General features: G+C 45.6%; 1 protein-coding gene across 3 annotated transcripts in view; it reads right to left on the bottom strand.

Annotated features, from left to right (window-relative positions):
* The window catches only part of PTPN3 (protein tyrosine phosphatase non-receptor type 3), a 101,115-nt gene extending 91,025 nt beyond the window's left edge, over positions 1–10,090 (bottom strand). For 2 of the 3 annotated variants that reach the window (XM_082194759.1, XM_082194758.1), the window contains exon 1: positions 9,907–10,089. In XM_082194759.1, coding sequence (XP_082050885.1) covers positions 9,907–9,955 — 49 coding nt within the window. In that variant the 5' untranslated portion in view covers positions 9,956–10,089. Of the gene's footprint in view, positions 1–9,906 lie in introns of all 3 variants that reach the window. The other variant, XM_082194760.1, reaches the window with a different exon arrangement.
* Positions 10,091–23,157: the final 13,067 nt, after the last annotated feature.

The following is a 23,157-nucleotide window of genomic DNA, read 5'->3' as shown; positions in this document are numbered from 1 at the left end:
GGCAGCACCCTGTGAGCCCAGTGCACTGGTGCAAAAATTGGTCTCCTGGTTCATAGTAGAGTAGACCCCCTGAAGAAGACTCCCTACCTGTTGTGTATTGAGTCAAATGATTTTATATCTGTATTATTATTGTCTGTATTTGCATTAGGGTAAAGTAACTGCCTTTTGGTTTCAAAGGGTACAGCTACTATTGGTTCATTTAAGCTGCTGTATTTGGATCCTCTGTCTTATTGGTTCCCTCCAAAAGGCAGGACTGTGATTGCCTGATATTGTTCCCTCCAAAATGTATCCTTTCTAGCTAGTTCCCTGTCCTATAAATGTAGCTTTCCCCTCCTCAGTCTTCAGTCTTGTTTGCCTTAATAAAGAAGTGTTATTAGAGAACTGTCTCCAGCATATTATGTCAAGAGAGCTGAAATCACAAACCCCACGTCACAACACTACCTACCCACTTGGAAGAAGTAACATTCACCCTTCACGCTCTAATTCTGTTTCCTTCCTGGCCACTCTAATTCTCCAAGACTTTTGATGTGTTGCCTACAAACAAGATGCTATTTATATTTTCTCACCTTTTCACTAATCTTATATGTCTTCCTATCTTCTAATATGCTCCTATCTCTTTATTAGTCACCCCCTCGCTTCTGCCTTCTCATATCACACCTATCTCCATCTTGCTTGCTCTTCCCCATCTCCTCTCCCCTCTAAAGATATAACCAAATAATAGTTAATTCAATCTGAGTGCTGCCTGCTCTATTTTTGTTTTTAAAAAACACAAAACCCTGCATATACAAGTGCTTTGAACTTTGTCTTGTCTTGTTGCTCATTCCCTTTTCTGGAAATACCAGTTTTGTGCATGCTGACTCTAGTTTAAAAATTCCCTCATGCGTTCCATCAGTGTATGCATGTAATTATAGATATATATATACAAGGCTATATGGTAACAGATGTAAGCAGTAAATAGTAGCCACCAGCCAACATGGCTGTAGTTTAGTCTGTGAAAGTAAAAAGCTATGGTTCAGTTAAAGGCGAAAGATTTATATGATCTGAAGAGAAACCAGAGTTAGATCAAAAAGTAACTGATTGGTTACAATATCATCAACTTAACAAAACTTTAAAAATGGATAAAAGGAATGATTTATGATTTCTCAAATCAAATCTCACAGTTTGAAAGAGACCTACTAGAAAATACCGTTAAAGTATTTCCCCACATGTACAAATTGTTATAAGAATGGGAGAAAGAAGAAGAACAGGTAAAATCTGTGATGATACACTGGGCAAGAGATTTAGGATATAACTTACTATGCAAAGAACTGTGAGAATGCAAAAAAAAAATGTAAATTATTTACTTGCTGCCTCCTCCCAAATGTGGGGTGTGGACCTTATGGGCCTAATTTGGCCCAACCACACACCTGCTTCACATCTGATGTCATATGTGTGAGCTCCCAACTGTTCCTTTGCAAGCGGGACTCCCTGATGCCATCTGCAGAGCTTTTTCCCATTCAGAGACCAAAATGTCACACTTCAAGATATGAATGTGCATTTCATCAAAGTGATATGAATAAATATGAATAAAATGTGTTGCTAATAAAAAGAAGCAATGAAATTATTAGTCTGAAAGAGCCATTTGACTATCTGTGGCTGTAATACAGCACATTGATTTTAAGAATATTTCTCTATAGCAAAAATATTCTACAGTAAAATATGTAGAAAATGTTGCTATCACAACGAAGCTTATGCCCAGTGTTTCTAAATCCTGTCCAGACCCTACAGTATTGAAGGAACAAACCTATGTGTGCCTTGGCTTAATGTTAATTGCAAAATGCATTTAACAGATCGGCAGCCAGAACAGCCCATTGGAGGACTCAACTGGTGGCCTGGCTGAAATTCCAGTTTGCTCTTGGGATGAGCTGGGAGGTTAAAATAATAGCAGGATCCTAACCATGTGTACTCAGAAGGAAGTCCTATTGAATTCAATGGGGCTTACTTCAAGGTAAGTGTGGACTGGATTACAGCCTAAATCATTCTCTGATAGATTGTAGATGGTTGTAGAATTATATCTGATTGCAAGAAGTCTGGGGTCAGATCAAAAGAGGGTTAAGGGACCATCTTAAAAGTCAGGCATGCCAATCAACAGTTGTTGTTAGGAGAATTACAGGTAAGTGAGCCAAAATGGCTAAAAAAAAAAACCCAAACAGCTGGAGACACCTGTGGAAGCATTTTGGTGGAAATGACTCATCTCTCCACCAGCTGGAGGTGGGTGCATATGAGTAAATAACAGAATTGGGGGTTTTTTGGAAGAGGCAGACCAAGAATGAGGGTGAGTGCTGGGTTTGAGACCTGGAAAACAATGTGAAGGCTCTGGCCTGCCTCTCTGATGCAGGACAGTGGATTTGCTCAAGCTGCTTCCCTCTGCCCTTGCTCAACTTGCACATTTGCAAATTTTTAAAAATGTCATTCCATCAGGCTGCAGCCAAAGGAGAGAAAGAAAGTTGGTTCTGCAGAGATACCAGGTGCTTCAGCTCTCTCTCTTCCTCAGCCGCAGTCATTTCATCAGAAGCTCACTTGATGGTCACTCATCTTTTAGGTGCCAGGCTGGTGATGGATCTGGAAACCAAATCCTCTGAGGATTGAAAGAGCTGGGTGTGCTTAGTCTGAAGAGGCAGGTGTGCATTCTTCTTCCAATATCTGACGGGCTGTCAGGATGCAGATAGAACCAACTTGCTCTCTGTTGTTCCAGAGGGCAGGACTTTAACTAGAGGGTGGAAACTTCAAAGAAGCAAAGTCTAGCTAAACATTAGAATAAACCTTCAAAGTTAGCAAATAAATGGTTTGGGGATGTGGTGGGCTCTCTGTTTAAGCAGAAGCTAATTCCACTACAGTGCATGCACTTATTTCTAAATTCCTACAGATGCTGAAAAAACATTTTAAGACCACATGAATGAGAAAACAAGACTTAGCAGCATTGGATCTGACCCAAGTCCACCCAGTCCGGCATTTTGCCCAGGAGTGTGCTGCCATCCCTGTCCCACTCACGTTCCCAGCCCTTTTTGTCTGCTCCTCTGGCATATCTTCACAGCAGGGCTGGCCCACCCTGAGGCAAACTAAGACAGCTGCCTTAGGTGGCAGAATCCTGCAGGGTTGCTGTGCAGCACATGCCCTGCTCCCCCTGCTGCTGCCACTGGAGAAGTGGCGGTGGCTTCCATTGAGATCTCGCAAGAGTGCCATGAGATCTCGCTGGACGCCGCAGCAGCATGACCCCAGTGAGCGAGGCTTTGGTGGGCGGGCGGCGGCACCGTCCTGTTTTACTTCAGGCAGTGAAACAGAATGTTATAAGAATTTTAAGGTCTTATATATATAAAATAGTTGTTCATAGATGTACCAAGCAAACACATACAAATATGTAAACCACGTCTGAAACCCACAGAAAAGTCCTGAAGCCATTTTCTCTCCCAAAATGACCTCAAATATTTCTCTGCAAGGTCGAAGGAAAATAGGAAATCTCCCCATTGTCTCTTTCACAAATTCTGTCTTAAGGGCACATTTAAGATATGAATAGGATCTGAGCCTGTGACCTGTGACCTGGATTCATGAATTGAGTAGTTATCATAACAAGAGTGGCCAGGATGCCCAGGTAATCTAACCAAGTAACCTAGCAGACAGGAGAAAAAACAACTCACTCAGATTTCTGTTGTAGTCCGCCCCTTCTCTGATGTATTAAAGGGGTCGTCTTGGGCTACACCCCTTCTGTGATGTAGGTATGATGTATCTAGGGGGTGGTCTTGGACTCCAGGGCGGGCAATTTAAAATAAGGGCTTGTGCACACGGCTCGGGGTCCCTCCCCCCCTCCTGTGTGGGGGGGAGCACCCTGTTGCAACAGCTTTAATAAAGATCAGGCTTACTAGCTGCTTTGCTTCTCAATATTCTCTGGTTGGTCTCTGTTATTTTGTCCTACCGACAGAGAACCTACAAAAGGACTCTATATGGGCTCTTGGATACCCCATAAGGGAAAAGGAGCAGTTTCTTTCTTATAACAAGAACATGCTTCACAGCCATGAGGGCTCTGCCACCTGAAGGTTCTGCTGGCATGTGAGGGGAATTGCTCTGGCATCTATATCATGCAGGGGCAATAACTCAAGCTCAAGCTCCAGCAGCCTCTAGATCCTAGAGCCCCTCAGCCAGAAGACCTGAAGTATGGGAGTGTGTCCTAATTTTCCCCTAATTGAGATTACTGGGGCTGAAGTTACAGGCTTAATTTTGCAACCTTCACTGCTACAGACAAGCTCAGGGTGATCCATCCTCTGCCTCTCTTGCTCATGGCAATGATTAGCCCACAGAAAGTTGCTTTGCTTTCAATATTAGTGCAGGCAAAGGGATGAGTCACTGCCTAGGAAAGAACAGTACTAGGCGTCACATCATCCTATAAAGCCTCTAGTCCTCCTTATGTGGCTGTAAAAAAGACAGCGAGTCAGGCTTACTAGAAATAGAACCTATTAATATTGGAAGCACATTCATTTCCCCCATAATATTTCTTGCTGGCTTCCTTGTGCTCAAACAAGGCTTCAGAAATGGTCCAGTTAATGGATTTTATCAACTACTAAACATTTAGGCAACAAATGAAAGGATTTCAACGTTGCTTAATCAAAGTGCTACTGCAACCTATATGCAGAATAAGGCAAGCAGTGAAAATGCAATAGACAATATTTAATAAAGGCCTTTTGTTTATGCATAATAGTTCCTGTGCCTCTAGCATCACAGTCAATTTAAAATGACAATAAATAGACCATGCTAAAGTGCCCAAAGGTGGAGCTGTGCATGCTGAGACTGCTTCTGCCCTCAGTGATCCAAATGAGTGACTCACTCCCTCTGAATGCTGCTTACCCAGAGGTGCCAAGATCAATATCTGAAGTGACTGAATATGGCTCTACTGAACTTGGCAGGAGCTGATACACTCCTGTTTTTCCTGCAAACTCCACAAGCACGTAAATGTCATTATCCAAAAATTATCTGTTGCTGGCCTCCAGTCTGATCTTAGTGTCAAGCATTCACCTGCTACAGCGCCTATGGCAGGTGCATGAGTCTTTGTGTTGGTGAAATGCCACACACAGAGAGAAGGGGAGGGAGGGAGGGAACTGGAGACTGCAGGTTTCTGTGCATACTATCACTCTTCCAGAATAATGAGGTTGTGACAGGAAGAATTGAAACAACAAAGTTATTAATGAATTCAAGTCCCAGATATGTGCTTGTGAGCAAGGCAGGGGCTGGGTGGAATATAAGATCTGCACAAGCTGTAACCACAGGCATCCTTGACAAGATTTAGTCTCCTGCATGCTATCTCAAGACATGCTTATCTCCTAAGGAAGGCTGTTGTGCAAACAGTGAGCAGGAGGGAGGTGCAAAAAGGAAGACCAGAAGACCCTGTTTTGCAGCCTTGCTGTTGTGAAGTGGGAAATTCTTTCTCTTGCCATGTGTATAGAAGCAGAAGTGTGTCTCAGCGGTTGGAGCGTATTGCAGTGTTGTAATAAATGTAGACTGCTGTGATGGGACAGTAGACTGTGCCCAAGGTGTGGAGGGGTAGGGAGTCAAGTGCTGTTGCAGAACACACAGAGGTGTATGCGCCAGCCCAGCATCTCTTCTCTTAGCCAGCTGCCCTCAAGTGCCCTGCTCCAGTGACAACATTGGAGGGAGTGGCAGGCTTCTCCCAGGCATCTGGCTGGCCATGAGGAGAACAGGTTGTCAGGCTCGATGGGCTACTGGCCTGATGCAGCAAGCTCTTCTTAGGCACAGCTCTCAGTTCAGTGAGCTTTTGTACATAGAAGGAGAGAGGAGGACACTGTCTTCTTGTTCTTTGCTGCCTCAGGCAGCAAAATGTATTAAACTAGGCTGACTGTACCAGTTCAGGAGGTGGGCTGAGGAATCCATTCCTAACTTCTTCCCCACATTTAGATAAAGCCAAACAAACAAACAACCAACAAAACACTTCCCACTCCTACCTGGAAATAAGAGCAGCTTAGGACAATATGGAGAGGGACGCAGGTGGCGCTGTGGGTAAAACCTCAGTGCCTAGGACTTGCCGATCGTATGGTCGGTGGTTCGAATCCCCGTGGCGGGGTGAGCTCCCGTCTTTCGGTCCCAGCTCCTGCCCACCTAGCAGTTCGAAAGCACCCCTAAGTGCAAGTAGATAAATGGGTACCGCTTTCTAGCGGGAAGGTAATGGCGTTTCTGTGTGCTGCGCTGGTGCTGGCTCGTCAGAGCAGCTTCGTCACGCTGGCCACGTGACCCGGAAGTGTCTCCGGACAGCGCTGGCTCCCGGCCTCTTAAGTGAGATGGGCACACAACCCTAGAGTCGGACACGACTGGCCCGTACGGGCAGGGGTACCTTTACCTTTAGGACAATATGAAGAAACAGGTGGGGATCTTTTTTTCAGCCTAGGACTACGTTCCCTTTTGGGCAACCTTTAGGGCTGGAGCAATGACTATAATTTTTACCTTTATACAACCGGCTGGTCTCTGTGCACACTCACAGTCCTCTCTATCCTCCATCCAGGCAAGCAAAGGAATAAGGACGAGAAATAAGGACACAGAACATCCAGGCAAAAACTGTGGGGATGTGCTGGAGGGCCAGGGAGGTGTGTGGCCTGGGGAGAGTTGAGGGGCCAGGTGTCTGGGCCCCTGGACCTGGCAATTCTCCAGCCTGGCTTAGGGCATCATCTGGTTCAAGTTCAACCCGGTACCTGGTCTGTTGGTTTTCTAGTTGCAGGGAGGTTTTGTTTATGTTTTGTGTTTGAACAGAAGAAACTCACAGCTCACAGTGCAACATGCATATAGACCCAGCCTAACTCTTGGGGAAATGGGTGGTTCTTCAAAGTGCCTTGAGGGCTGGTTCATGCCCATCAAAAGGCCAAAATCTGATATGACCAGAACATTTCCTCCCAGAAGCCTTTTTATAGTTCTCTCATCTGAGGGAAACATTTGATCCCAGTAAAGCTGAACTACAGAAAAATGACTAATCTGGGAAATTTATGTACAGAGGTGAAAGTGGAGCAATGTTTCCCAGGCTCTTTTGACCTTTGTGTTGGTTGAGATTGTCACCTGGAGAGGCTATGTGTGGGTGTGCTCTTCACTGCAAGGTGTGCAAACATGCAATGCTAAGGCACAACTTGCAACCTTGATACACATGTTGTGGTTGTGTAAATACACTAGAAAATTCTGAGAAATTATCTATACATAACCTACATTTCCTAAGAGACCTGAGGCCTTCCTACTAGGGATAATAAGAAATGATTTACCAAAGAAGGCTCTCAACCTATATTTATATGTGACTGCTGCTGCTAGAGTTGTCTATGCAAAAAAATTGAAAGAAAAAGAATAACCTATGAAAGATATCTGGCAGAATAAATTGATAGAATGTACAGAATTAGCATCTATGATCACGAAAATAAGAAATAAAAATGAGACACAGTTTTAAAAAGAGTGGAAGTGCTTGGGAGAATATTTTAGAGGGTATAATATTCTGTCAAATCTCCAGATAATCTCAAATAAGGAAAGACTTGAGACCAAAATGTGTGGAAGATCGGGATATGCAGCTGTTCAGGGTTTGCATAGAATGCCCTGGAGCGGTGGACTGGGAAGTACTTAGGAAATGGATAACTGATGGACAATGTATGATGTATGTACAGCAGTTGTAAAAATGCACAAATAAATAGGTGCAACTTGCTAAGCATTTCAGGAAACGCACCTCTTAAGGCGGGGCAGGGGAACTGTGATCTTCCAGATGTTGTTGGACTCCAGTGCTCACCATCGCTGACCTCTGGCCATGCTGGCTGAGGCTGATTGGAGTTGAACAACATCTGGAGGAGCATAGCTCCATCCCTGCCTTAAGGAGCCTCCACCCTCTGAATTGGTGAGGCATCTGTGCAAGGCTTCATCATGATGACCAGGACTTCAGGTAGCTTAAAAAGAAGAAGTTTGGACAAATTCATGGAGGGCAGAAAAGAACCAGCAGCTCGTAGCCATGAGACCCCTTAGGAGACCTCCGTGTCCAGAGGCAGCAGGTGCTTCTAAACAGCAGCTGCTGGGGACAAGATGGCGCTTGTGAGCACCCGCTGCCTCTGCCTGGCTGCTGTTGGGGACACTTCTCTGCTCTGATCCTGCCAGGCAAACGTCATGCTCAGTGTTTTCAGTCACTGCTGTGTATGCCTGTGATACAACAGCACAGAAGTTCATTTCAGCTCCTATTTCATTTACATGCTAATAATTTTCTGCTTTTATTGTCTCTGTCATTGTCAATGCTGAGTAAAGAAGTGGAACAGAAATTGAAACAAAATGAAAGAATATGGCAGTTTCTACTGCATTAACTGGTATGTTATTTTAAATTCTAGATTATTACACAGCTAAGCATATTTACTGTTCTCATCATATGATCGAAAGTGGAATGTTGCCTCTTCCAGGAATGGGGTTCTCATGCAATCCCACAAGTGGAAGGGCCTTTCCTCTTCTGGGATGAAGAAGAGGCCAGTCAGGGTTTTCTTACACACTTGGGTATGCAATGTGTAGCTGAGCTTTTAAACAAGCCAGCCTTGCTGGCTGTGGCTGATGAGAATTGTATGTGGCCACCGAGACCATATTACACGGTCCTGAAAGACCTACATTGGCTCCCAATACGTTTCCAAGCACAATTCAAAGTGTTGGTGCTGACCTTGAAAGCCCTAAATGTACTGGTGGAGGAAGAGGAGTGCGCAGAGAGTGCACCACCCCTGGCAGTGCAATCCCAGTGGGGTGCCATCGTAGCTGGGGGCCCCCGCACACGCTGGGTGCCACACCCCCACCTGCTCTCCGCTCCCCGGTGCTGGAGAATGAAGCTCCGCCACTGCCTAAATGGCCTTGGCCCAGTATACCTGAAGGAGCATCTCCACCCCCATCGTTCTGACACTGAGATCCAGCACCAAGGGGCTTCTGGCAGTTCCTTCCCTGCGAGAAGTGAGGTTACAGGGAACCAGGCAGAGGGCCTTCTCAGTAGTGGTGCCTGCCCTGTCAAATGCCCTCCCATCAGATGTCAAGGAAATAAACAACTATCTGACTTTTAGAAGGCATCTGAAGGCAACCCTGTTTAGGGAAGCTTTTAGTATTTGATAGATTATTGTATTTTAATATTTTGCTGTAAGCCGCTCAGAGTGGCTGGGGAAATAATAATGTGGGGTAATGATGATGATGATGATGATGATGATGATGTACAAGGAATCTGGAGAGCAGCAGGTTGGGGAAGGGTGCCTTAGACTCATGCGTAAAAAGGCCTCCTATTGATGCTCTCTCTGGAAGCTCAGGGCCAATGCATAGATTGCAAGGTGTTTTAAGTACACATCTTAAAATGTGCCAAAAAGTGTGTTTACAAACATATGTAAAGGACAGATCAAAGAGTTCAGGATGCAGGTCACAATCAAGTATTTAACTTAGCAGAAAGGTAGGCTGTAAATATTTAAAGCATATAATAAAATAACGTGTGGAAAGGTTTTCTGTAACTTCTCTCTCTCTCTCTCTCTCTCTCTCTCACACACACACACACACACACACACACAGTGCTCTGAATCTCAGCTATTACTGAAGAAAGAACCTACTTCTGTAGCAAACAACCTAGTGTATCAAAAGGCACTTCCAAACATCTTTCCCCTCCATTTCAATGTGCCAGAAACTAATTTTCCTCATCTGCCCCTGCTCCAGCAACTGGGTTTTTTTATAACAACTTTTCCCCATGATTCGCATCAGTGCCTTTCACCTTTTCATTTCAAATGCAATAATCCCATTAGATGCCCAGAAGCTTGCCATTAATGCTGACTTCCCGGCTTCCCACTTCCTGGACTTCCCCATCTTCTGAATGAGGCTGTTGCCCTCCTGACTTTTCTAAAGACAACTTACATTTCTCTTGAGTCGAGGCACATTCTAGCCACAGATCTTGTTCCACCATCGTTTCCCCTGCTGCTTCTTCCTGTTCTCCCTTCCAAGACAGTTCTGTACGTGGAAGAACCCAGCGTCTCACAAAGCACGAATCTGCCTTGTCCTAGTTACAATAGCGACAAGTTCATATTGTTTCCGCTCCAAACAAACCTGTAAAACAGGTCTAGGAGCTCCTGCGCAGCTTCATGTGTCAGAAGAGACTTTAATTGATTCATGGCCATGACATCCACCCTTCGCGCAGCCTTGGGAAGACGGGTGCAGATCATGCCTCCCTCAGCATTGGCTTCTTTTAGAGGCTTTCCCTGGTGGGATTTCTGGACCTTTATCAACTTCACCGCAGGCAGAAATGGAGGAGGCAAAGCTTTCCTCACCACAGCAGATCCAGATGTCTATGTGGTGCAATGGTCAGAATCGTGGTTCTCAAACTTTTTTCTCTGGGCCACACTTTTTTTTGGGGGGGGGATTACTTGCACCACACAGAACTTTTTATTGATAACAAATACATTGGAAAACAAAAGGAAAGAACTCCTAGCAGTGCTTGATTTATAACATAACAGAACTACTTTAATATATGATCACAGGACAAACCAGAAAGTATAAAACAATGCAGCTCAGCAACATCAATAAATTCTTCAGTTATTTTGCCCAATTTTTTCTGTTGAGTAGTCAATTCAGCCACTTGGTAAGATATAATCTGCATCTTATCTGAGATTTCTACACATTTTTTGAAATATGATTGTTGGCATTTCCGCTGTACCAAAAGCCTTTTAAAATACTGAACATTCTTGTTTGCCAGATGTCCATGTTTTGACAACAGGTGTCTTTTCATATTGTTTTGGGGCCATATTGGAATTAGAAAGGTTCTCACCGCAGATCAAGCCCATAGGCTGAGGAACATTTTCATTTCCAGTCCATGTGAAACTGAGACTCGTATAGCTATCCACATATAAAAAAACTTTCTCTTTTGGAAGTCTCCTTGGGCCTGCTATTGGTGTTGAATTAAATGAGTCTTCTCCAGCACTCTGAACAGTGATTTTAGATCACAGCTACGATTGTCCTCAATATCCCTTGCTGCCCTAGGTCTCATTTTGAAAATGTATCTATCCATATTCTGCAAATTAAAAAAAAAAAATTGATACTATACTGTACTGCACTAGGTAAAAGTAAAGGACCCCTGGACGGTTAAATCCAGTCAGGCAACTATGAGGTTGTGGCACTCATCTCGCTTCAGCCAAGGAAGCAGGCGTTTGTCCACAGACAGCTTTCTAGATCATGTGGCCAGCAGGATTAAACCACTTCTGTTTCAACGCCACAGCTCACAAAAACACTGTTTCCCTTCCCACCAGAGTGGTACCTATTTATCTACTTGCACTTTTGGGTGTGCTTTCGAATTGCTAGGTTGGCAGGAGCAGGGACTGAGCAACGGGAGCTCACCCCGTCGCGGGGATTCAAACCGCCGACCTTCTGATTGGCAAGCCCAAGGTTCAGTGGTTTAGACCACAGCGCCACCTGCTCCCCTTTTACAATATGATACTACACTGAAATGTTTAATTGTTTCTTTGATTGTCCTTGAATCTTCCTGCCTCACTTGCCATCCTCTCCTGCCCTACGGTGTGGACCACCACCCCCTTTGAGAAACAGTGGGTTGGATGGTAGGGCTAGGAGTGGGCAGAGACAGGCTCAAATCCTCATTCAGTCATGAAGCCCACTCAGGTCTTGGAGCCAGTTAGTCTCTCTCTCTCTCTCTCTCTCTCTCTGTGACGCGGCAGCTAAAAAAGCCAATGCAATTCTGGGCTGCATCAATAGGAGTATAGCATCTAGATCAAGGGAAGTAATAGTGCCACTGTATTCTGCTCTGGTCAGACCACACCTGGAGTACTGTGTCCAGTTCTGGGCACCACAGTTCAAGAAGGACACAGACAAACTGGAACGTGTCCAGAGGAGGGCAACCAAAATGGTCAAAGGCCTGGAAGCGATGCCTTATGAGGAACGGCTAAGGGAGCTGGGCATGTTTAGCCTGGAGAAGAGGAGGTTAAGGGGTGATATGATAGCCATGTTCCAATATATAAAAGGATGTCTCATAGAGGAGGGAGAAAGGTTGTTTTCTGCTGCTCCAGAGAAGCAGACACGGAGCAATGGATCCAAACTACAAGAAAGAAGATTCCACCTAAACATTAGGAAGAACTTCCTGACAGTAAGAGCTGTTTAACAGTGGAATTTGCTGCCAAGGAGTGTGGTGGAGTCTCCTCCTTTGGAGGTCTTTAAGCAGAGGCTTGACAACCATATGTCAGGAGTGCTCTGATGGTGTTTCCTGCTTGGCAGGGGGTTGAACTCGATGGCCCTTGTGGTCTCTTCCAACTCTATGATTCTATGAGTCTACGATTCTCTCTCTCTCTCTCTCTCAGCCTTGTTTACTTCACAGGGATGTTAGGTGAGGAAAAGAGACCCCTGTATGCCACCATGAGTTTCTTGAAATAAGAGTGGTGTAAATAATAGTAACAGCAGTACGGAGAATTGAGGTACGGACTGCAGTGAAGGGGAGTGGCCTTGCGCTGCGCACACTAAGCCTCCCACAAAGCCAAGTCTAGCTTTTCAGCATGCCACCCTGGATGGGTGCACACGTGTGTGCAGAGCATGGCAACAATGGGCTATCAAAATTGCCAGGGTGCTCTTCTCTAGGAAATCTTGAAATTTGGTGCCCACATGGAGTCCAAGGCAGCCATATTACTAGAAGAGTCTAAAAGCAGGACGTCTTTTTATATGCATTTATAGTCTGCTCTTCACCACATAGGCAGGTTACACACAGTTTAAAACAACAAGCAAATCACATAGTGTGTAGCAACACCAAACTATCCATTAAACTGTGTCAAACAGCAGGCAAAACCAACAGGCAACCCTGCGGAGGGAGTGGTGCGCTGGACTCACCTTCCACCCCAAGCCATGTGCAAAAAGGTGTGCCTTGGCTCACCAACAAAATGCGTACAATGGTGGGGGTCAGACATGCCTCAAGGGGAGGGGGCTGTCCCACAGCCTGGCAATTTTGTAGCCTCTCTCCTCAAATGGGGACCCCCAGGTGGTTAAAGCAAGTAAAGAAGAAGGTGTGGTACCTTTGTGTCCCAAGACACCTCAATTCCTGGAAACATCTGAAAAGGGAGGTTCTAAATCTCTCCCTCAAGCCAAGAGACGTGAGGTGTGCCCTTAAATACTTACGGTAAGCCCAGTGCTATTTTTCTAGAAGGCAATGGTACCTGCCTGAGAGGTGCCAGAACTGAGGTCTGGTGAGTTCTGCCTGGAAATAAACCCTGCTTAAGCCACTCCACTTTCAAAATCAGGTGCCCCCACAGCAAATGCAGAAAGGTATTTTTTTCAAGGAACATTTTCCTTCTTAACAAAAATGCCAGTTAAAATCTTTCTCCCAACAGTGTCACTGGGCACCTCAAAGCCACTGTATTTCCCAGGACCTTCTTAAGAGATTTCTAAAGTGAGTAGAGTAGCTTGCCTTGGTTTAAAGTTTAAAAGGGGCACGGGGGGAGGGGGGAGAAAGACACCACCCAGTTACCTCATCAAAGTGTAAGCTTTCCCACCACCCAAAGGTGCTTGCCCAGGCTCAGTGGTGGGTGGTCAGTGGACTAGGGGACTATTCCCTAGAGACTATTCCCCTTAATGTTCTCCTGGTGTCTCCTTCCCAAAGCCCAGGAAGCTTTTGCAAGCCTTAGGGAGGGAGGAGCAATCAGTGGCGTAACTAGCCGCTCAGGTGCCTGGCGAGTGTGTCCTACAGCCGGGGGCGGGGTGGCTATGGGAGAGGCGGAGTGACTCAAGCTTGCAGACCTGAGCAGACTTTCCTCAGCAGTGCAAACTGTGCAACAGAAGAGGCCTGAGGCTGTAGACAGATACTAAACTACGCATTTATTATACATAAATCAAGACAAAGAAAACATGGTATCTCTCCTTGCTGTCTTCTCGGAGAGAGACTGAAAACAAAAGCAATACAGAGCGGAAGTTCTGCTCGTGCCAGCAATCTGTGCTGGAATGTAAACAGACATGTGACATGTAACAATCCCATGTCTGCAGCAAAGGGTGGAATAGAATTCCCAACACCCGCACCCCCCCTTCCTCTGCCAGTGGGTGCCATGCTGGTGCCTCTGACCCTAACTGTTTCCCTTCAGGAAATTTCACTGGACGCCACTGCCATGGCTGCTGCAGGCTCTACACCCTCCTCTTGATCTTTGAGAAGACATTTCTCATCACTCCCACTCCTCTCCACCACTGTAGGGGGCTCAGCTCCTGCTACCACCTAGGAGAGGGAGAGGAGTAGTGACAGTGGAGAAAAAGGAGGTTTTCTAAGGAACTGCCCAGCAGGACTGGTCCAGCAGTGTCGCGTGACCAAACAATGCCTGGGGCTCATGCACGGGGGGGGGAGCACGGAGGGTGAAGGAGTCTGCCATGGCAACCCAGCCCTCACTGCTGACACCACCGGAGCATCCCTGCCAGTGGTGTAGCATGGGTTGTCAGCACCCGGGGCAAGGCAAGTAATTTGCGCCCCCTAATCCGTGGATTTGCGCCCCCTAACCCGTGGATTTGTGCCCCCTAAGCCTAACCCCCAGATGTTGCGGCCGGGCCCCCCTGCACCCCCCACGCTACGCCACTGATCCCTGCCCAGCAGGAGCATGCTGCGCCACCTATGCAGGGGGGAGCCCAGCCAGCCGACGCGGCACTTGAAGGGTGCCAAGCAGCCCACCCTGGGAGATCGTCACAGAGACTGCAAGCAGAATGTGGCATAAGTGGGCCGGAATCCCTGGGTCCTGGTCTGCCTCTTGGATTGCTGGTCTGCTCCAGCCTGTGTCCCCGTGGCTCGCACTTTGGCAGTCCTGTGGCATCGTTATATCTGAGTACTGAGGGGAAACAAGTATAAAAGGAGAATTGCTGGGGCAAGTACTCTGGTGAGAGAACCCTAGCAGAGATTTAAAACCACACAATATGCAGCAAAACATGGAAATATAAGCTGTTCTCTTTATAATATGCCCTTCTACATCCTTCCAAAATTCCCCTGTTCCCTCAGCATAGAAACTTACATGTTTGGTAAGTTAAAAATGGTTTACTTAGAAACTCCCTAAAGGTTGGATTCATGTGTTGCACAGGCAAAAAAAAGTTTAGTTTTGTGCTGAAAGTTCCTAAATTATTGGTATATAGGTAAATAACATACCAAATTATTGGTATATAAGTTGGATCTAGATGTAGACTGAGGGAGAACAAATCTTGATTACTTAGTTCATAGAATCATAGAATCATAGAATCATAGAGTTGGAAGAGACCACAAGGGCCATCGAGTCCAACCCCCTGCCAAGCAGGAAACACCATCAGAGCACTCCTGACATATGGTTGTCAAGCCTCTGCTTAAAGACCTCCAAAGGAGGAGACTCCACCACACTCCTTGGCAGCAAATTCCACTGTTAAACAGCTCTTACTGTCAGGAAGTTCTTCCTAATGTTTAGGTGGAATCTTCTTTCTTGTAGTTTGGATCCATTGCTCCGTGTCCGCTTCTCTGGAGCAGCAGAAAACAACCTTTCTCCCTCCTCTATGAGACATCCTTTTATATATTGGAACATGGCTATCATATCACCCCTTAACCTCCTCTTCTCCAGGCTAAACATGCCCAGCTCCCTTAGCCGTTCCTCATAAGGCATCGTTTCCAAGCCTTTGACCATTTTGGTTGCCCTCTTCTGGACACGTTCCAGTTTGTCAGTGTCCTTCTTGAATTGTGGTGCCCAGAACTGGACACAGTACTCCAGGTGTGGTCTGACCAGAGCAGAATACAGTGGCACTATTACTTCCCTTGATCTAGATGCTATACTCCTATTGATGCAGCCCAGAATTGCATTGGCTTTTTTAGCTGCCGCGTCACACTGTTGGCTCATGTCAAGTTTGTGGTCAACCAAGACTCCTAGATCCTTTTCACATGTACTGCTCTCAAGCCAGGTGTCACCCATCTTGTATTTGTGCCTCTCATTTGTTTTGCCCAAGTGCAATACTTTACATTTCTCCCTGTTAAAATTCATCTTGGTTTTTTTTGCCCAGTTCTCTAATCTGTCAAGGTCGTTTTGAAGTGTGATCCTGTCCTCTGGGGTGTTAGCCACCCCTCCCAGTTTGGTGTCATCTGCAAATTTGATCAGGATGCCCTTGAGTCCATCATCCAAGTCGTTGATAAAGATGTTGAATAAGACCGGGCCCAAGACAGAACCCTGTGGCACCCCACTAGTCACTCTTCTCCAGGATGAAGAGGAACCATTGATGAGCACCCTTTGGGTTCGGTCAGTCAGCCAGTTACAAATCCACTGAGTGGTAGCATAGTCAAGACCGCATTTTACCAGCTTCTTTACAAGAATATCATGGGGCACCTTGTCAAATGCTTTGCTGAAATCAAGGTAGGCTACATCCACTGCGTTCCCTTCATCTACCAGGCTTGTAATTCTGTCAAAAAACGAGATCAGGTTAGTCTGACATGACTTATTTTTCAGAAATCCATGCTGACTATTGGTGATCACAGCATTCCTTTCTAGGTGCTCACAGACTGTTTGCTTAATGATCTGCTCCAGAATCTTCCCTGCTATTGATGTCAGACTGACTGGACGGTAATTATTTGGGTCCTCTCTTTTCCCCTTTTTGAAAATAGGAACAACATTTGCCCTCCTCCAGTCTGCCGGGACTTCGCCTGTTCTCCAGGAATTCTCAAAGATGACTGCCAGTGGTTCTGAGATCACATCTGCCAGTTCTTTTAATACTCTTGGATGCAGTTCATCTGGCCCTGGAGACTTGAATACATCTAATCTAGCCAAATATTCTTGTACTATCTCCTTAGTTATTCTGGGCTGTGTTTCCTTTGCTGAATCATTTGCTTCAAATTCTTCAGGTCGGGCATTGTCTTCTTTATCGGAGAAGACTGAGGCAAAGAAGGCATTGAGGAGTTCAGCCCTTTCTGTGTCCCCTGTTTGCATTTCACCATCTTCTCCTCTGAGTGACCCCACAGTTTCTTTGTTCTTCCTTTTGCTACGAACATACCCATAAAAGCCTTTTTTGTTGCTTTTAACCTCTCTAGCAAGCCTGAGTTCATTCTGTGCTTTAGCTTTTCTGACTTTGTGTCTACACGTGCTGGCTATTTGTTTGAATTCCTCTTTGGTGGTTTCCCCCCTTTTCCATTTTTTGTACACATCCTTTTTTAATCTTAATTCAGTTAAAAGTTCTTTAGATAGCCACCCTGGTTTCTTTAGGCACCTTCCATGTTTTCGTCTCATTGGTATTGCCTGACGTTGTGCTTTTACTATCTCCGTCTTAACAAACTCCCAGCCATCATGAACTCCCTTTCCTTTTAGTATTGCTGTCCATGGGATCTCACCCAGCACTTCCCTAAGTTTTATGAAGTCGGCTTTCTTAAAGTCAAGAAATTGAGTCCTAGTATGCTTGGCTGCTACTGTCCGCTGTATAGTAAACTTCAGAAGAGCATGATCACTCGCGCCTAATGATCCTTCCACATCTACCCCACTAACCAGGTCATCAACATTGGTTAGGACCAGGTCTAAAATGGCTGTTCCTCTTGTTGCTTCTCCCACTTTCTGGACAATGAAGTTGTCTGCAAGGCCAGTGAGGAATCTGTTTGACCTTATGCTCTTGGCTGAGTTTGACGTCCAACAAATATCCGGGTAATTGAAGTCCCCCATTACTACTATCTCCCTTCCTTTTGCATGCTTGGCCATCTGTTCCAGGAAGGCATCATCTATGTCCTCCGTTTGGCTTGGGGATCTATAGTAAACTCCCACAATGAGGTCTCTGTTATTCTTCTCTCCCTTAATTTTGACCCAAATGCTCTCACTTTGGCTTTGAGGTTCTAAATCTTGGATCTCTTCACAGGTATACACACCCCTGACATATAACACCACTCCTCCTCCTTTCTTGTCTGGTCTGTTTCTCTGAAATAGATTGTATCCCTCCATTATTACATTCCAATCGTGGGACTTATCCCACCAGGTTTCAGTGATGCCTATTATGTCATATTTAGTTTGCTGTACCAAGAGCTCAAGCTCATCTTGTTTATTTCCCATGCTTTGCACATTAGTGTACAGACATTGAAGTCCATTAATCATTCCCCCGTGTCTCTTATTTAAGGATTTTTTCCTCCCTCCACTAGGTCCGCGTGCTGTTTGCTCCATTTGGTCTATGACATTTGGATGATCATCTTCATTAATTGATAGACTCCTACCTTCAGGAGCACTGTCTCCCTCCCCCACATTAGTCAGTTTAAAGCCCTCCTGATGAGGTTTCTGAGATTTTTGGCAAAAACATTTCTCCCAACCGTTGTGAGGTGCAGCCCATCACTTGCCAGAAGTCCATCTTCAAGAAACTGCAGTCCGTGATCTAAGAACCCAAACCGTTCCTGTTTACACCATTTGCGAAGCCAGCTGTTCACTTCCACTATTTTCCCCTCTCTCCCTGGGCCACGTCGTTCAACTGGGAGGACAGACGAGATGACAATTTGTGCATTTAGTTGCTTCAATTTCCTGCCGAGAGCCTCGTAGTCTCTTTTGATCTTCTGGAGGCTATTGCTTGCAGTGTCATTGGTTCCCACATGAACCAAGAGGAAGGGGTATTTGTCATTGGGTTTTATGATTCCTTGCAGTCGTTCAGTTACATCTTGGATCTTAGCCCCGGGGAGACAGCACACTTCCCGAGACATCTTGTCAGGCCCACAGATCACTGCTTCTGTCCCCCTCAGTAGGGAATCCCCTATCACCACTACACGCCTCCTCTTGGGTTTGGTCGGGGTTCCTCCGTGAGCTGTCCGTTCCAAGGTCGCCTGCACATTCCCTGAGGACTGACTTTGCTGCTCGTCTTCATATACCTGATCGACTGTAATGAGGGAGAGATCCTCAAATGGAGTTCCTTCCTTCCCTTCATGCATTAAATAGATTTAGGCCTGTTGGTTATATGAGGCTGGCAATCCCTCAGCTTCATGTTAGCAGGAGTGAATTGGCTCCTCCTTTGTCCAGATGTCATGTGCAGCTACACAACTTCACCATGGTGTTGTTTTTGTGACATCTCCACACAGTGGCAGCACACTCGCTCTCCAGGATTCCTCAAAGGTGATAGACCAGAGTCTCCAAGAGAATACTGTCAAGTTACTTCAGTATCCTATGATGCAACTCTTCCGGTCCTGAAATTCTGAATTCCTTTAGTGTAGATAGGGAGTGCCTGACCAACCCCTTATTAATCCTTAAAGACAACCCTGACTCTTCACAACTTAAACTACATATGTGTGGTTGCATACAGTTCCCACTCTGAGAGAGGGTAGAGGCAACATCACAATTCATCATCATCATCATCGTTTTATAATTTATACCCCACCCATCTGGCAGGCTTTGGCGGGAGGCTGCGCAACTCAGAGCAGGCGCAAAGTCCGAGGCTGCATCCAGGGACATCAGGGAAACCTCATAATGGGAAATCATGTTGCCCAAAAAGCGCCGCCTGGTGCCACAATGTTATAACGCATTTAAAAGGCTGCTTTTTTAAAGAAACGAATGTTGCGAGTCCCAGGCCTGCCTGCTTCGTCGACACAAAGGGTTCCCCCTCAGGTCCGCTTGTTCCGCAATTTCTGGTCGCGGGTCCAAGAGGTTCTTTTTATGTTCCCATCGCTTTCCCCCGTGGAAACCCGCCGCTTACCAGGGAATTGAGCCTTGTTCAGATTCAGCGGGAAACAGCGGAGGAGCCCCGAGGGAGAGTCCTCCCGTCTTTCCTGCTCTTAGGAAACCCAACTCCTTTGGGCAGAGGTGGGTGAAGTTGGCATCCTAGTGCCCCCCCCCCCGAGATTTGTTTCGTGGGGATTTTGTCTGAAAATGGCAGGCATGATAAGAGAAGAGCCCCTGACTTGTCAAATTACAAAAGGACTAGGGGGGGCTTTTGTGCTGGGCACCTTTAAAGTGGTCCAACCTCTCCAAAGGGGTGTTTGCTTGCTTGTTTTCCAGCGCCAGATGAGATTACAGTGGTACCTCGGGTTACAGACGCTTCAGGTTACAGACTCCGCTAACCCAGAAATAGTACCTTGGGTTAAGAACTTTGCTTCAAGATAAGAACAGAAATCGTGCTCTGGCGGCGCAGCGGCAGCAGGAGGCCCCTTTGGCTAAAGTGGTACCTCAGGTTAAGAACAATTTCAGGTTAAGGACGGACCTCCGGAACGAATTAAGTTCTTAACCCGAGGTACCACTGTACGTTTCTTTTTGAACACAGAAAGATAGATCAGAAAGAGGAAGTTTGCCATCTAGTGGCAAAATGAGGAAAATTTGTTTTTATTAAAGATTTTCTTGGGTTACAAAGTAAATACATTGTCTCCATTTTCCGATTATAAAGTCCCTTTATAAGCCAAGCAAATACTTAATAAAAATTAATATAAAGTCCTTTATGCAGATAAATTATATTCAGTATCAGACTTTAATGTTTTGTCTTCATTTAACTCTTGGAATAAAAATTCATAATCTAAAAAGAATCAGGATAATATCTTATTAAAACCACACTTATTTTAAAATGAACCAAATTGTCCCTAGGGGTGGAAGTGTCTCTAGGGGTGGACTAAAAAAATGTCCCTAAACCAATCCAAGAATGCGGTGTCAGAAGTCTGCTTCTCTGGCTCAATCTTTGCTTGGAAAAAAATGGAGCATTTTATTTTATTCCAATATATCAATAGTAGCTGGTACCAAAAAATCTCAAAATCAAGAGCTTTACCAGATATATATCTAAATATATATCAGATATACCGGTATATCTACTGTATTGGCCTGAATATAAGCCGCACCCGAATATAAGCTGCAGCTTTAAAAAAAATTGGGGGGGATAAAAAAATTTTAAAATACCCAAATATAAGCCGCACCATTCCTCGCGGCTCCTGGCTGCATACTGGGGGCAGTGGGGGGGGCATGCTGAGTTACCGGCATCCTGTTCCCTTCCTCGCTCTTTCCCTTCCCAGCCTTGGGGCAGAGGACGGGGGACGGTTTGCCCCACGCTCCTGGCTGCATACCGTAAGGTCGGGAATATAAGCCGCATTTTAACTTCTCACAGTCAGAATTTGGGGGGAAAGCGAGGCTTATATTCGGGCCAATATGGTACATCTTTTTTTACTGCAAAAGGACTGTGGGAATTTGTGTACCCCTGGGTCAGATTTTGTTGACCCCCGCCCCACACTTTTGCATTACATTGATTGGGACACAACCACCTTCTCCCTGTTCTCTGTTCTCAAAGCTCTGCAGATTCCTCCCCAGGCAGCGCATCTGACAATTTCATTCAACTTCATATGAGGAAAGCATATAGACCCACTCAGGTTGTGACTGTAATTTTTAATGCTGCATTTCACATTGTTGTAACCTGGAAAGCATCTGGTGAGGTGAATTGTAGAGTTGGGTTTTCTTGTTATTTTATTTCAGCCCAAACTGTGCAGGTGTCAGTGCCCTAGAAGCAATAAGCTGTAGGTCTACTTCTGTGTAAATTTTGCAACAGAAAGTGTATCGCAGTGTATTTTGCCCACAAAGGTCTGGGGGTTGGAGTCAAAACACAAAAAATGAAAACATTTCCTTCACAGAGGATCATATTTAAATATTTCAAAAGGTCAACCCCACACTCTTATCTCTCAGGCCATCCTCTGTGAAATATTTGTCTCTCTCACACCCAAGGCCTCACACCCAACCCAGATCATACCAATAGAAATGGTTGTTTCGTGCTTTGGATCTTTCCAGTGAGAAGCCACTTCTCAGAATATTGTAGGTTCCTGGAGCAGTGATTCTTTAAGCTTCAAATTGGGAAAGAGTTGAGAGAAAAGATGGTACGAGACAGTAGCCTGGCAGAATCACAAAGATTCATGGAAATATCAGAGGAGAGAGTCCAAAGGAGGGCAATATGATGCATCTGGCCAAACCACTAAAGAAAGACTACAGCAGGTCATTTGATAGCCACATTATGATGTCACAGAAGGTGTCTAACCATTAGTACCAAAACAACACAATAATCAGATACTGGTGAGCTTGACATCAATACAGTGGTACCTCGGGTTACATATGCTTCAGGTTACAGACTTCGCTAACCCAGAAATAGGACCTCAGGTTAAGAACTTTGCTTCGGAATGAGAACAGAAATCGTGCTCCAGCAGCGCAGCGACAGCAGGAGGCCCCATTATCTAAAGTGGTGCTTCAGGTTGAGAACAGTTTCAGGTTAAGAACGGACCTCCAGAACGAATTAAGTATTTAACCCGAGGTACCACTGTACCAGGGACACGGGTGGCGCTGTGGGTAAAACCTCAGCGCCTAGGACTTGCCGATCGTCAGGTCGGTGGTTTGAATCCTCGCGGCGGGGTGCGCTCCTGTTGCTCGGTCCCAGCGCTTGCCAACCTAGCAGTTCGAAAGCACCCCCGGGTGCAAGTAGATAAATAGGGACTGCTTACTAGCGGAAAGGTAAACGGCGTTCCGTGTGCTGCGCTGGCTTGCCAGATGCAGCTTGTCACGCTAGCCATGTGACCCGGAAGTGTCTCCGGACAGCGCTGGCCCCCGGCCTCTTAAGAGAGATGGGCGCACAACCCTAGAGTCGGACACAACTGGCCCGTACGGGCAGGGGTACCTTTACCTTTACCTTTTTACCACTGAACCAGGAAAGGCCATAGAACAGATTATTCAATAGCTGGTCTGTGAGCACTTAGAAAAATAAGTCTTGCCCAACAAACCTCATTTCATTTTTTGATGAAGTTACAAGCTTGGTGGATCAGGGGAATGTTGTGGACATAGCGTATACTGATTTCAGTAAGGCTTTTGAGAAAATCTCCCATGATATTCTTGCAAGGAAGCTGGTAAAATGAACAGTTAAGTGGATTTGACCGAACCCAAAGAGTACTCATTCATGGTTCCTTGTCATCTTGGGATGCCACAGGGTTATGTCTTGGGCCCATTGTTGCTCAACATCTTTATAAATGACTTGGGTGAAGGAATTAAGGGGATGCTCATCCAATTTGCAGATGACACCAAACTGGGAGGAGGAGCTAATGCTGCAGAAGACAGAATCAGAATTCAAAAGGACCTTAAAAGATTGGAGAACTGGCACAAGTGAATTTCAATATGGACAAATGTCAGGTTCTGCAATTAGGCAGGAAGAACCAGATGCACAAATATAGGATGGGGGATACTTGGCTTACTA

The sequence above is a fragment of the Podarcis vaucheri genome (genome assembly GCF_965113315.1).
Source record: "Podarcis vaucheri genome assembly, chromosome: 13".
Lineage (NCBI taxonomy): Eukaryota > Metazoa > Chordata > Lepidosauria > Squamata > Lacertidae > Podarcis > Podarcis vaucheri.
Note: the sequence above shows the minus strand (reverse complement) of the source record. Positions and strands in the feature narration are given on the sequence as shown.